The sequence below is a fragment of the Camponotus floridanus genome, unplaced genomic scaffold (assembly GCF_003227725.1).
Source record: "Camponotus floridanus strain SB8 unplaced genomic scaffold, Cflo_v7.5 scaffold134, whole genome shotgun sequence".
NCBI classification, from domain to species: Eukaryota; Metazoa; Arthropoda; class Insecta; order Hymenoptera; family Formicidae; genus Camponotus; species Camponotus floridanus.
The window spans coordinates 1,077,594-1,090,801 of NW_020229253.1; the positions used below are offsets into that span (position 1 = coordinate 1,077,594).

The window sequence follows — 13,208 nt, forward strand, 5'->3', positions numbered from 1 at the left end:
TATTACAATTTGATCTTAGCTACAGTGCAGAGATGTATTTTTTAATATTTATTGCGTTTTTAATGAAATATTCCGAATTTTGTTAATCGAAATGATTAACTTTTGGCAAAGAATTTCGCCTTGTGACGGATAATGGCTAACTTCATTGAATTATATTTAATATCTTTTTAACCAGTTAGTACTTGTATAATATTATTTGACCAAATATTTCCTCTGTATCTAAACTTTTGCAAATTTTAAACAAATTCTGAATATTATTTCCATGTGTTTTTGTCATTTGAATCGACGTAATACGTTTCCCATACACAAGACCACAAATTTCTCAAGAACACAAATTCGATGCAAATTAAAATCCTTATAACTTGTGAACGCTTTAGTGATTTAAAAATTGTACTAAAGATTTTAAACATATGTAAGGACATTCTGTACAATTTTCATTAATTTCTCAATATTTTGAAAATAGATACAAAATCCTTAAAGATACTCGTTTGTTGTTTTCTCGTCTATTTCTAACAATAAAATCTCAATAGATTCTCCAATTAACGTTCATGGAAACTAGTTAAATTTCTGTGTCTTACATGTTCTTTGATATTTATCCTAGATACCCCATCTCAAGAACTCCTCAGAGATAAGCTTTACCTACGAATAGCTCTACGATTTCGAAAGCGTCGAGACTCGCGCTCTTTCGCAAGAAACACGGAGCCGCGGGCATTTCAGAGGAATGCCAAACACACATAAACACACACACAGGGCGAGCATCATCCCGCCCACGCGACAATTAATTCGAACCACAGGCAAAGGCGTCTGTTGATGCTTACGTCTTGTTGAGGTACTGTAGAGTCACGCTGATGATCTCACCGACCAGCTCGCTCTCCTCAACGTCGTAAGCGCTCACCTTCACCGGTAGCTGATCGTTCGGGTTCACCCGGGCGACGAACTCAGCAAAAAAGCGCGAGTACGCACCCAGGTAATCCCCGTCAACCACGCAGTCCGTGGCCATTACGTCTCGCACTGTTACGCGCTGCACGTGCCGCGAAAAACGCGCGGCGCGCGCACAATGCTCCGAGACGCGCAATAAGTCTCGGAGCGACACCCAACCCAGCCCTGTCTCCTCTGGCTTACTCTACCGTCTTACTTGGACGATAAAGCCCGACCGATGTCCGTATACAGACGTTACGTCATTCATTCACTGCGGACAATCGGATACTACGGGTGCACGCGCTGCGTATGCACGTACACACGCAAGTACGGGCAGCCGCAGCGTTCCCGTGGAACGGGAGAAAGGGTGCGAGAGGTGGAGCAGGGATGAGGCGCGCGCGCGCGCGCAGCGCCTTCGAAACGTCAAGCGTCCCTTCCCAGACAGCACACATGTCCAAAAGACATCTAAACGACAACTTAAAGACGTCTTAAATCCTTTAGACATCTTTTGGCCTTTTTGCGCTGTCTGGGTTCCGCTCCTCTCACTCCCTCCCTCGACGCTTTCCTTTTATTAGACTCCCAGAATCGGAGTATTTTTTTGCGATCGTGATGGAAAAATGAGGTACATTGAGATTGTCGGTCGGTGGAGGACGCGACTGCGCATGCCTCGACATCGGCGTGACGTTATACACTTTGCATTCACTCATCGTAGTCGGTGGTTTCGCTTAGAGGGACCAGCCTTCGTTGCGCATGCGCGGAGTTTGCCGACCCGCAGCTGCGTATGTGTCATTCATCACGATAAGGATTACTTGGCGGGAAATGTATCATTATGTATTTCCTTCTCGGGCTTTCGTCCGTTAAGCGAAACACTGTGAAATGAATGTTAAGAGAGAGAAAATATGAGAATCCCAACTTTCTGACTCCATTCCTTGAGGCGATAAACAATTCAACAATTTGATGTATGAAAATACTTTTGCAATCTTTTTTTTCCCTAATATTCTCATTCTTTTTTCGATTGCATAGCTCTTGACGAAATATATGATAAATATATGATATGCTTGAAACCTTCTTGATTAATAAGAAATTGGCATAAAAGATAATATCTTATTATTTTACAGTTATCAAGAATACTGTTGACAATCAATCCGAGCTCGGTGAAACGCATATTTCTTCCGCCTTTTGCCAACCATAGGTTGACAGCAGTCGAGAATAAAAATCCTAACAACAAATGATTGTTTGAATGGGAAGACTACAAAACTTAACTTATACAGGGTGTCACTTAATTGGCGCCCACTATTTATATAGCGATATTCCTCGTAGAAAACTGAGTCAAAAAGTCCTGAACCATTTTTTTCTATGCTTAATAAAGCGGTAATTACGTAAAGTTGCGCCAATAAGCACCGACCTTTAGCCTCCTTGATGAAATTTTCTTTAAGGAAACGTTTTTAACGGAAGAAATATGATTTTTAATGCAAAATAAAGTTTTTCGCATTAAAAATCATATTTCTTCTGTTATAGAAGGAAAAAATGATTTCAAAAAAATGGTTTCAAATTTTTTTCATCATAGAAAAAATGGTTCAGGACTTTTCGACTCAATTTTCCATGAGGAATATCGCTATACAAATAGTGGGCGCCAATTAAGTGACACCCTGTATATATCATTATATGTAATAATTAGGTTTATATAATAAATATGTATATATACACATATGTACATGCTATACTTAATCTTAAAGATCAAATACGTCACTTATCGTTACAATATAGTGCATCTTGAATTGAGCTGAGAAGTTTCCTTGCCCTGTTTCATCTCTTCATTCTTTATATGTAGATACGAGTTCTCGAACTCCTTCTGCATCCATTCGGGTAGAGGAGCGTTCCAGTTCTCTGGTGGTTTCTCTCTTCTCTCCCAGACGTTGTTCTGATAATGCGCGCTTAAACGCTCTCTTCTGCGCTGCTTCTCGCTCAAGATCAGCTCATCCTGCGATTTTCCAGAGCATTATTTTGTGATACATTGGAGCTATCGTTAAAATTACAGAATAAAATCGCTCATACGTATGCTTTTTCCGATTTATTTTTTTCCCATTCATAACAGTTGGCATAATCAGTCTTCCATTGGCTACAATCGAGCGTTTCGCCGAATATGAAATATTGATTGAAACGAACTTTTATACTGGTACAATCGTCATATTCGGCCTTGTACATCATACACGGCCTTATCTAACAAAGAAATATAAAATTGATATGATATTCGATAAAAAGACGAGAAGTGTAATACATATAAGAAGTGTAAAGTACCATCCACGAATTTTCATGGTTTTTTTGTTTTTCCTTGGCTTCGCTCATGCTTATCAGACTTTATCTTAACGCAATTTTTATTCTGCATAAAAAAAAATTAAATTAATTATTTGCCGAACACGTGTCGAGCACGCAAGAGAGCATTAAAAATTGGGGATACAGGTTAGAATACAGATTAATGTAACACAGTAAAAATTAAATTAAACAATCATCGTTGAATCTTGTTCAAAACTTATGAAAGAAGTTGTTCAACGAACTTATCTTGATATTTTAATATGCATAATACATACAAATTTAATTGTTCAAATATCCATGTTTTTTCTGTGTTCAAATAACGAAGCAGTAAATGTAGGCATGGTGGGGGACGGCATAATTGAAGACACAAATAATAGCGCTGGAGAGACTCCTGTGTTAAAAATGTGTACCATAAAGTCACTAGATTAACAAGATTGTATTCATAGTCCGATCTTATATTTAAGATCGTCTTAAGGCCCGGTTTCACCAACGTGATTTAATCTAATCGGTCGATTAACTGTCAGAGTTGCCAACTGCTGAACATAATAAAACTGATCGTAACCTATTTTCTTTCTGTGAAGCAAGGTCCGTGGATAGCGACGTTCGTTTTTAAAGTCTTGTTATTGGCAATTCTGGTGACCAATTTAATCGATCGATTAGATTAAATCACGTTGGTGAAACCGGGCCTAAGTCTGGTCCGAGGTTGACTTAAGACCTCCTTCAACCAATCAAATAGCTGCGTAGCATTTCAAGCTCGAACTTAAGACGATCTCAAATATAAGATCGGACTGTGAATACCGGCCTCTGTTGTCGATATTACGAGACACCTCCGATTAAGGCACTAAATATATGAGTATTCTATACTCCGCCATTTTTAATCCATCCCCCCACCCATTCATAATCTCACTAACCTATCTACTATAATCTCAGCTTAGCGACGAGGCGAGTGACACGAGAAACAAGGAGGGGGAATGGATTAAAAATGGCGGAGTATAGAATACCTGTATATTTAGTGCTCTACTCCGATTAGACACAGTACAATTGGACATAACTGGCTTTGATTGGCTAATCGTGCTTGATCATGATGGTTACCCTAGGCATCGGGTGGCACCCGATTGACCACGTCGCCAATTGGCCAATTCAAAATAGGACTCTCTGATTGGTTAATCGTTGCTGGTTACCCTAGGCACAAGTCGATATAATTGGCTGTGGTCAATCGCAACGTGGTCAAACGGGACGCTCCCTAGGCATCGGTCGATATGATTGGCTGTGTCTAATCATACTGTGTCTAATCGGGCAATCCCCGATATTACATAGTCAACAGCTAATATATACCGGTACATAACTGTTGGAGAGTACCAGAGGAATTCACACATTCGGATTATTTATATATTATGTTTAATATAGAAATAAATAATGTAAATAGACATGATGACAATGAGGAGAATGTAAATATGTACAAAGATATGTATATTGATGGTGTAAATATTGATGAGATGAATATGTGCAGAGATGGTAACGCAAGCATGTACAGTGCTAGCGAGGACGGGCACGAAGATGTAATAGATATCCACAAAAAGAAAAAATATGTAAAGTGGAATCATAAAAAGATGGACCTCGAACTGTTTCGGGAAGTTCTTGAGTGGAAGTGTGTAGGTATTCCTACCATTAGTACGGCTAGAGAAGCGGCATATTGGATGGCAGACGCCTTAGTCGATGCGTGTAATGTATCCATGCCTCGGGACAAGGAAATTAAAAGACACCAGGCCTGCTGGTGGAACAACACTATTGCGGAATTACGCATAGCATGCAGGAAGGCCCGAAGAAGATGGCAGAGGTGTAAAAGAAGACGGCAAAAACCAGCTCAAGAGCAGTTACTAGAAGCTGAGGCTGCGTATAGGGATGCGAGAGTCACATTACGCAATGAGATCAAGAGAGCCAAGGATCAGGCATGGTCGGAGCTTATACAATCTATAAATAACGATCCGTGGGGACTACCCTATCGAATTGTTTTAAAGAGACTTCGGAGATCATCCCTATGCATATCCGAAATGCTACCGCTCAATATCCTCAGCATGATTGATGAGTTGTTTCCCCATGACCCACAATGGGACGAACGGGTTGAGGAATTTCCTCCTATACTGGACTCCCTGAACGACGGAGAGGAAATATCCATTTGATTTTAAACTGTCATGATTTTTTTAATTTTAAGCTGTTTTACATATGTAATTTTCAAAATTTTGAATTTTTCCGAACAAAATATTATTTACAAATACCATGAACTATGTTTTAATGACTTGTTCTACAATTATTGTTAATAGCAATGTTTTATAACATGTTATAACATGAAATGTATGTACAAGTTGTTGAGAGAGATCGTTTATTTTTGTTAATTTTTCGAAGTTGAAGTTCATGGCAGATACTTGTTAGTTTTATTTTTGCAACTTTTATAGCATGTTTAATACATATTGTGATACAAATGGCTCGTTTAAATAATCCCTTTTCGGAATTTGATGTGTTTCTTTATTAAAATATATATTGCATCTTTTTTAATTTCTCGCAAGCTTCTCACCAAAATTCGATATGCCCACTACTGATGATAATATGCTGCTTAATTCTTGATGTTTTGTGAACGTTAATTGAATCGAGTAAGTTATTAAAAAATAATATAACTTCCAAAGTTGTTGCAGCACTTTTTGGTAATTGTATTATTTCATTTTCTCATGTTCATATGTTTTGACAATTCCTGAAACAACAAATGATAATTAATAATATTATCGTATTAAATAATTGAAAATGAATTGCAATACAGTTTAAAATAAATAGTTAAAGACTTAACAAATAATGAAATAGAAGAAATAAAATATTAAATGTTATATTATATTATCGTTATAATTGTTATATTATTAATGTTATAATATTATATGTTGATATAATATTATGTTTCATTATTTACAATATTGTTTTTCTTTTAAACTTTCATTTAAATTTAAGATAACATAAAATTTGCAACAGTATTACTAAAAACTTTTTGTACATTTTATTTTTATTTTGGATATAAGCTGTGAATCAATATGCTTATTCGTTATTTTTGGCAGTTGACATTGCCTCAATATACTGACTGTTTGTCAATCTCATATGTTAAAATGATATGATTTCATGATACATATTTCATTTCATCCATAAATTTAATAGTTGTCTGTATCTAGGTCTTTTGTTAAAAAATTATTTCTAATTCCTTTTAATAAATGCACAATATTATAAACTGGCACTATTTCTTTTTTTTTATTATAAAACTTTTATAATATACAATATAAAAAAATTTTAACTATTTTTAATAAATTTTTATAATTTAATAATTTTTTAATAAATTAAATTTCATAAATCTTTAATTTAAAATTAATGAAAAATAAATTTATATTTTTTAAATAATATATACATTTATAAAGAAAAACATATTTTACATATATTTAATGGTCTTACTTATATGTAAATCTTTCATTATGCGAATTGTATTATATTCTATTCCATAATTTATTGCAGCAACATTTGGACTACTTTGGTTGCATATTGGTAGCAATAATTATTAAACTATGATGATATTTAGTAACCATTTCTTTTATGTACCGTACTAATTGAGTTAACGTGCTATTTTTGCAAATCTCCCAATGACATCTTATTTTCTGTTTTTAAACTCCTTAAATAAAATACTATAGCATCTGCTATTTTTCTACTTCTCTTCGTACCCCAATCTTCGAAACCAATGTTTTTATCATGCTTTTCATCATATGATAAAGTAGATTGTATGAAAATTTTATCTCAAATTAAAGCAATATATTTATCTTTTTCATCTATAAAAATCTTTTCTTTATATATGTTTCAAGTATTTCACTATTAATCGAGTACATCCAGTAAATAAAGGAATATTGGATAGTTGAGAATTTAAAGTCATAATAGATGGATAGAGTAAATATTTAGATAGAAAATTAAAGAATGGAGATCTTTTATATATATAAAATGCTTTATCTTCGATAGTATATCGTCTAGTCTAAAAATATATACATATTAAAAAGAAGGAAATTATTACAAATAATGGAAAATAATAAAAAAGGAAATTATTACAAATAATGAAAAAGGAAGGAAATTATTATAAAAAATTAATAAAAAATTTTATGTAGAAAGAATAAAGTATACTAAAATATATATAATAAAATATGTGATATATGTGAATATCACATTGAATAATATAATTATAAAGTCATAAAAATAAGAATATACATATTATAAATATACAAATTAATTTCACGAATTATTAACATGACAATTATTTGTTGGCTTTTGTTTGTTAAATTATGTATAACATAAATTCTAATGTTTTAATAAAATATTAATTCAGAAAGTAAGAACATTTTACTTTTTTAGAACTCAATATTAGTTAAATACCTGAGGAGGAATATTATCATTTCTTAAAAATCATATTGATAAACCTTTCTCGGATTTTTAAAGTTAGTTTTATCTTCATTTTTTGAGAGAGACAGTCTTTTGTCCTTTTCTTGCATTCTCTTCCCTGAAACGCTGTAAAAGACGTTGTAAACGTCTCTTATCTCGTCTTAATTTTATTATTGTTCCATATAAACTTTTGACTTTGGGAGTAAGCTTAGCTTTACATGTTATTTTTGGTAAATCTGGTCTATTCCATATTCTTCTTTTTGAAGAGTTCAAAATAAAGTCAACTTTTTCTTCTAACTTGTTTAATCGATATTCATGATCTTGGATTAGCTTGAATAATTTTGGATCTTCTTTATTTTCTTGATTATTTACATGTTCTTGATTATTTACATCTTGATTATTTACATGTATGACTTGTTGAAAAAGGTTTTCTTCTTTTATTTGCGGGATTTGTATATTTTCTTGTTGTTTATTTTCTGTTGTCTCTTTATATTGTTGTTCATTATATATTTGATATTGAACTAATGTCTCCTGCGGTTCAATTTTAATTTGTTCTATATTTTTAACTTCTAGTAATAAATTAAATTGTTGTGATTGTTGTTGCTCCGAATTGTTAGTTATTGTGTCCATAACTGTAGTATGTTTTATAAATGGAATTGCTGTATCCTTCAAAAAATGATTATGTGGAGCAAAACTATAATCTGTTTCACGAAAATGTTTATGACAAACTTTAAATTTTTGCAAACTGCTACTGTCATAATTTTTTAAATGTTCTAAATTTAAATTATTGATCCATTCAGCACATCTTTTTGGATTTTTTGGGAACTTATGTGATGGAACTTTAACTCCAGAATCACAGCCAGAAACACAACAAGCTCTTCCCATTTTTTTTCCTTCAAAATAAATTTTTTATATAATTAATGATATAATAAAATTAATAAAAACCAATAGAAAGTAAATTATTAAATATAAATGAAAAAAATATATTAATTACAAAACAGTACATAAGTGACAAATTATTATGACATGATGAATAATGAAATATTTAATAAAGTGCTATTTAAGATGTCTCGAAAATTGAATTGTTATTATTGTTATATATTTTTTTCTTTTGTAAACAATAATTATAAATTTTTAAGTTTTTAACATTTATTTATTTTATTAAAATATTTAACGACTCTGTTATTAGTATTTGTATTACGAAATTATCAATTATCTTTTATCAAATATACATACTTAAACTGTAGTGCAACTGAGAATGTGTTCATAATGCTGTGATAATAAAATTAACATTGTTTAATATTACAATACACTACAATTGACAATAATATATACTGCAGCGTGTTTTCAAGTATATTTGTCCATTATTGGTTTTTTTTTATATAGGTTAGATTAGGTTAGGTGAACTGGCTGCACCATTAAGGTGCAATTTCATTGACGCTAAAAAGTAGCGTCAACTATTGGTTGAACAAAGAAGTAAGTAGTTGCTTCTTTGTTCAACCAATTGTTGACGCTACTTTTTAGCGTCAATGAAATTGCACCTTTAAGGTGCGGCCTCATTGACGCTAAAAAGTAGCGTCAACCATTGGTTGAACAAAGAGGTAAGTATAGTTGCTTCATTGTTCAACCAATGGTTGACGCTACTTTTTAGCGTCAATCATTGGTTGAACAAGGAGGTAAGTATAGTTGCTTCATTGTTCAACCAATGGTTGACGCTACTTTTTAGCGTCAATGAGGCCGCATCTTAAGGTGCAATTTCATTGACGCTAAAAAGTAGCGTCAACCATTGGTTGAACTAGAGGTTTGTTTTTTATTCCTACACTGAACTGAACTAGTTCTGCACTAGAACTGAGCCAGTGCAAGCGAGAACTGAGAGTGCAGACGGGAGTAGAAAACGATAGTGTAAACTAGTGTAAAGCAGTGCAAAAATATGGCGCGTCACATTAATAACATAATTTTACCAAATATTTACTGTGTCTGCTTTAATAAATATTAGATAATTCTAATACCTTCAGAAATGCATGTTACGTGTCCAGTTTGATCCACTAAAATATTTCCTATGGCATCTTTTTTTATTCTTGCTGTTTCTGTATTTGCCATATTGTTTTTTACTGTAAATATTATATATACATATGTTTCAAATAAAATTATTAAAATTACTATTAGAATAAAATTATTAAAATTACTATTAGATTTCACAGATTAAGATTTTCTAACCTTACAAATTTTATATTTTACTCAACTGGATTTTTACTATATAAATTGTAAACATTATATATATATACATTCAATATATATATATATATATATATATATATATATATATATATTGAAATATAAATTTTGTAAAATTTTTTTGATCCAAAAAAACTTCTACTTTTATACTTACATTAACCTTTAAATTTTGAAATTGCCGGCTATATTCAGTACAGGAATAAAAAACACCTCCTTGGTTGCTCTACACTGCTTGCACTACCTCCGGACCTAGTGCAGCCAGTTCAGTGAACTCGTGCACTAAGTTTTCCTGCACTGGAATAACGAACGGTATCGGTTACACCAGTTCTGGAATAACGAACGCTTTAGTGTACACTTTTTGAACTAGTGCAGCCAGTGCAGGAATAAAAAACAAACCTAAAGAAGCAACTACTTACTTCTTTGTTCAACCAATGGTTGACGCTACTTTTTAGCGTCAATGAAAAGGCCGCTTAAAGGTGCGGCCTCATTGACGCTAAAAAGTAGCGTCAATCATTGGTTGAACAAGGAGGTAAGTATAGTTGCTTCATTGTTCAACCAATGGTTGACGCTACTTTTTAGCGTTAATGAGGCCGCATCTTAAAGGTGCAATTTCATTGACGCTAAAAAGTAGCGTCAACCATTGGTTGAACAAAGAAGTAAGTAATTGCTTCTTTGTTCAACCAATTGTTGACGCTACTTTTTAGCGTCAATGAGGCCGCACCTTAAGGGTGCTGCGCACGTGTTTTTGACGCTCGACGCTTGACGCTAAAGGCCGCAGCACACACAGGAACTTGATTGGTCCCCAAGTATATGCATAAGAAAATGAACCAATCAATTTTCTTATGCTTATGGTTATGCGCTTATGCAAAAGTGTGTGCTGCGGCCTTAAACGTTTCCATCTAAAGACGCCTTAAGGAGCAATTAGGAGCATGCTCCATGTATGTATGTAGACTGCGCGACAACGATTCGTTCCGCGGTCCCTCTCGCGAGGCAAGGGAGCGTAGCCTCTAACCAATCAGCCACTGCCACGCTGCCAGCTGATTGGTCACTTCTACGCTCCCCTTGCCCCGCGAGAGAGGGGCAAGGAACGAATCGTGGTCGCTCAGTGTACATTGGAGCATGCGACGCGAACAAACCTCTAGATACACTATTATGTCTATGTGCGAATCGTCAAGCGCAAGGCGCAAGCGTATTCAATTTGCATGTGCATGTCTCTACTTCGATGCGGGATGGAGTAGTGTTGATACATATATGCATACGAGCAAGAAGCAATCGGTATTCGTAGCTTCTTGTCACTTTTCTAACCTGTCCACTTCACTCGCGCGTCACGAATGTCCCGGTGTTTTTGGTGCAGTGACTGGTGCAATAATCGATTACCGGTGATTTAATCGCGCGAGAAACAATAATATGATGTCGCGGTCAGTGCGCGCAGAGACCCGTAGTCGTGCCAAGGATGATATTAAACGTGTGATGCAGGTAGTTGATAAAGTTCGTCACTGGTGAGTATGCTCTGAGAGCTATATAGCTTCAGAGAGGGACAGAATTGTCGATTCTTGCGTTTGTCATTTGTCTTCATTCAAAAGATAATATGAGAGAGAAATTTTGTCTTTATTTTTTTTTATGAAACAATAATTAGAATGTTAGATTAATTAACGTTTAAAGTTGAAGTACTTGTTCCTGAATAAAAGATCGTGGTAAATAATATCACATCTTATGAATCTAATTGTTGAAAGTAAATATTACTTGATTACTTTATAACACTATGCTTTGTATACAGGGTGTCCCAAAATTCATAATCAACTTTTCAAAGACAGATTCTTGGGATCATTTGGAGACGATTTTTCCTCAGTGAAAATGTCGATGAAGGCCATCATTTTTTGCATATTCTCGATTTTTGTCATCAAATATCTTTGCTTCAAATATCTAATTAAGCTTTAAATTAAAACTCAACTGAAGTAAACTCTATTTAAAATTCGAAGAATGTGGTTTTGTTAATATTTTATTTCTACAAAGCTTAGTTTACGAAAAACCCCTTATATCCAGTCACTTATAATTCGAAAATTATTAGTGCCTCGACATTTTCGTTGAGGAAAAATCGTCTTCAGATGATCCCAGGAATCTGTCTTTGAAAAATTGATTATGAGTTTTGAGACACCCTGTATAATGACAGTTTATTTTCCAATGTATCACGTGTTACAATTTTTGACATATATTTATATGTATGTAATGTTTCTTCGTTACATTATTCATTATATAATTGGATTATTTGTCATTAAACAAGAACAAATGTATAAAAATATATTCTGTTTTACTGTAAAAAATAGCCAATGCTTTTCTTTCATCTTCTGTTAATATTATTATTTATATAAGAATAAATATAATTATAAATATAGTTAGAATTCTGACTGTATATTATAGGGAAAAAAAATGGGTTACTATAGGAGAGACAACTATGAAAATATACAAATGGGTTCCAATTTCGACTCTTGATCAGGTATGTAAGAAGATAATTTCAGCCAACAGTAAATTTATGTTAATAAAAACAAATTACAAGAGTAAATGTTTTACGTTGCAGAAGAAAAAAAGTAAAACTGTTTCCGATAAAGAGAATGGCTTACCGAGAAAAGGAGTAGATTCATCAAATTCTAATTTTGGACTTACAGAAGATTCCAATACATGTAAGTTTGTCTTTAACAGTTGGCTTTAATTTGAGAGAAACTTGTTGTTGTTGCTGATTAATAAAATAATGATTTCTTTCCTAGGTTTTTCCACTGTTAGTGATTCCCAAGGACTAACAGATTTTTCTGCACATTTGGGTTTCTCGGAGGATTCCAATTCGCAAAATAGCGAATCTGCACCTAAGAGATTAAAGACTGACTAATGTTTGATTTGTAATCAACATCAACACCACTGTCATATACGGTTTGACATATTTAGGAATCACTATCTCTTTTGTAAATTTGCACTCGATAATTTTGTGTTGAATCATACCTCTTGACATGGATGAATTGCAAAAAGATTTTTGTTTCATCCAAATTTAGTGTGAAATCTAGATAATATATACACATATATAATTATATATATATGAATAATATTAATATTATGAAACGTTCTGAATTATGTATAATGAAGATTATTTTTTTATATTTGGATTTATTATAAATTTCTTTATTGAATTTAGAAATTACAAGTAATAATTCACTAATTGGATAGATAAATATTGGGAAATGCTCAATCCATTTATTAAAAGAAAAAATTCGAATTTTTATATAATTTTTCCAAATTATTGCAAG

General features: G+C 33.2%; 4 protein-coding genes across 6 annotated transcripts in view; 1 reads left to right on the forward strand and 3 right to left on the reverse strand.

Moving 5' to 3' along the window:
• LOC105252444 (serine-rich adhesin for platelets) overlaps positions 1–1,190 on the reverse strand; it is a 76,050-nt gene extending 74,860 nt beyond the window's left edge. The window contains exon 1 of the mRNA XM_011259798.3: positions 819–1,190. Coding sequence (XP_011258100.2) covers positions 819–1,000 — 182 coding nt within the window. The 5' untranslated portion in view covers positions 1,001–1,190. The remainder of the gene's footprint in view (positions 1–818) is intronic.
• Positions 1,191–2,601: 1,411 nt separating this feature from the next.
• LOC105252445 (UPF0545 protein C22orf39 homolog) lies at positions 2,602–3,613 on the reverse strand. Of its 2 annotated transcripts, XM_011259799.3 has the most exons (4): positions 3,507–3,613; positions 3,217–3,298; positions 2,974–3,138; positions 2,675–2,899 (listed from the first exon to the last, which is right to left on the reverse strand). In XM_011259799.3, the coding sequence occupies exons 2-4, from the start codon at positions 3,262–3,264 to the stop codon at positions 2,675–2,677; spliced, it is 438 nt and encodes a 145-aa protein (XP_011258101.1). In that variant the 5' UTR covers positions 3,265–3,298; positions 3,507–3,613. The 2 variants fall into 2 exon arrangements, with proteins under 2 accessions (XP_025261930.1, XP_011258101.1); XM_025406145.1 differs by lacking the exon at positions 3,507–3,613 and having other exon boundaries at positions 2,602–2,899; positions 3,217–3,264.
• A 1,987-nt stretch (positions 3,614–5,600) lies between these two features.
• Positions 5,601–9,060, reverse strand: LOC112637149. The gene is made up of 3 exons (XM_025406176.1): positions 8,917–9,060; positions 7,754–8,573; positions 5,601–5,977 (listed from the first exon to the last, which is right to left on the reverse strand). Exons 2-3 carry the CDS (start codon positions 8,563–8,565, stop codon positions 5,959–5,961), a joined length of 831 nt encoding a protein of 276 aa, XP_025261961.1. The 5' UTR covers positions 8,566–8,573; positions 8,917–9,060; the 3' UTR covers positions 5,601–5,958.
• A 2,048-nt stretch (positions 9,061–11,108) lies between these two features.
• On the forward strand, positions 11,109–12,978 carry LOC105252446 (B-cell CLL/lymphoma 7 protein family member B). Of its 2 annotated transcripts, XM_011259802.3 has the most exons (4): positions 11,110–11,414; positions 12,334–12,409; positions 12,491–12,593; positions 12,678–12,978. In XM_011259802.3, the coding sequence occupies exons 1-4, from the start codon at positions 11,323–11,325 to the stop codon at positions 12,794–12,796; spliced, it is 390 nt and encodes a 129-aa protein (XP_011258104.1). In that variant the 5' UTR covers positions 11,110–11,322; the 3' UTR covers positions 12,797–12,978. The 2 variants fall into 2 exon arrangements, with proteins under 2 accessions (XP_019883462.1, XP_011258104.1); XM_020027903.2 differs by having other exon boundaries at positions 11,109–11,414; positions 12,334–12,593.
• The last annotated feature ends 230 nt before the right edge of the window (positions 12,979–13,208 follow it).

Coding starts and splice junctions, on each gene's coding strand:
- LOC105252446 (XM_020027903.2), top strand. CDS start 11,323: ATGATGTCGCGGTCAGTGCGCGCAGAGACCCGTAGTCGTGCCAAGGAT. Junction 11,415..12,333: donor GTTGATAAAGTTCGTCACTG/GTGAGTATGCTC, acceptor TGTATATTATAG/GGAAAAAAAATGGGTTACTA. Junction 12,594..12,677: donor TACAGAAGATTCCAATACAT/GTAAGTTTGTCT, acceptor TTTCTTTCCTAG/GTTTTTCCACTGTTAGTGAT.
- LOC112637149 (XM_025406176.1), bottom strand. CDS start 8,565: ATGGGAAGAGCTTGTTGTGTTTCTGGCTGTGATTCTGGAGTTAAAGTT.
- LOC105252445 (XM_025406145.1), bottom strand. CDS start 3,264: ATGAGCGAAGCCAAGGAAAAACAAAAAAACCATGAAAATTCGTGGATG. Junction 3,139..3,216: donor ACCATGAAAATTCGTGGATG/GTACTTTACACT, acceptor TTTCTTTGTTAG/ATAAGGCCGTGTATGATGTA. Junction 2,900..2,973: donor ATAAATCGGAAAAAGCATAC/GTATGAGCGATT, acceptor GGAAAATCGCAG/GATGAGCTGATCTTGAGCGA.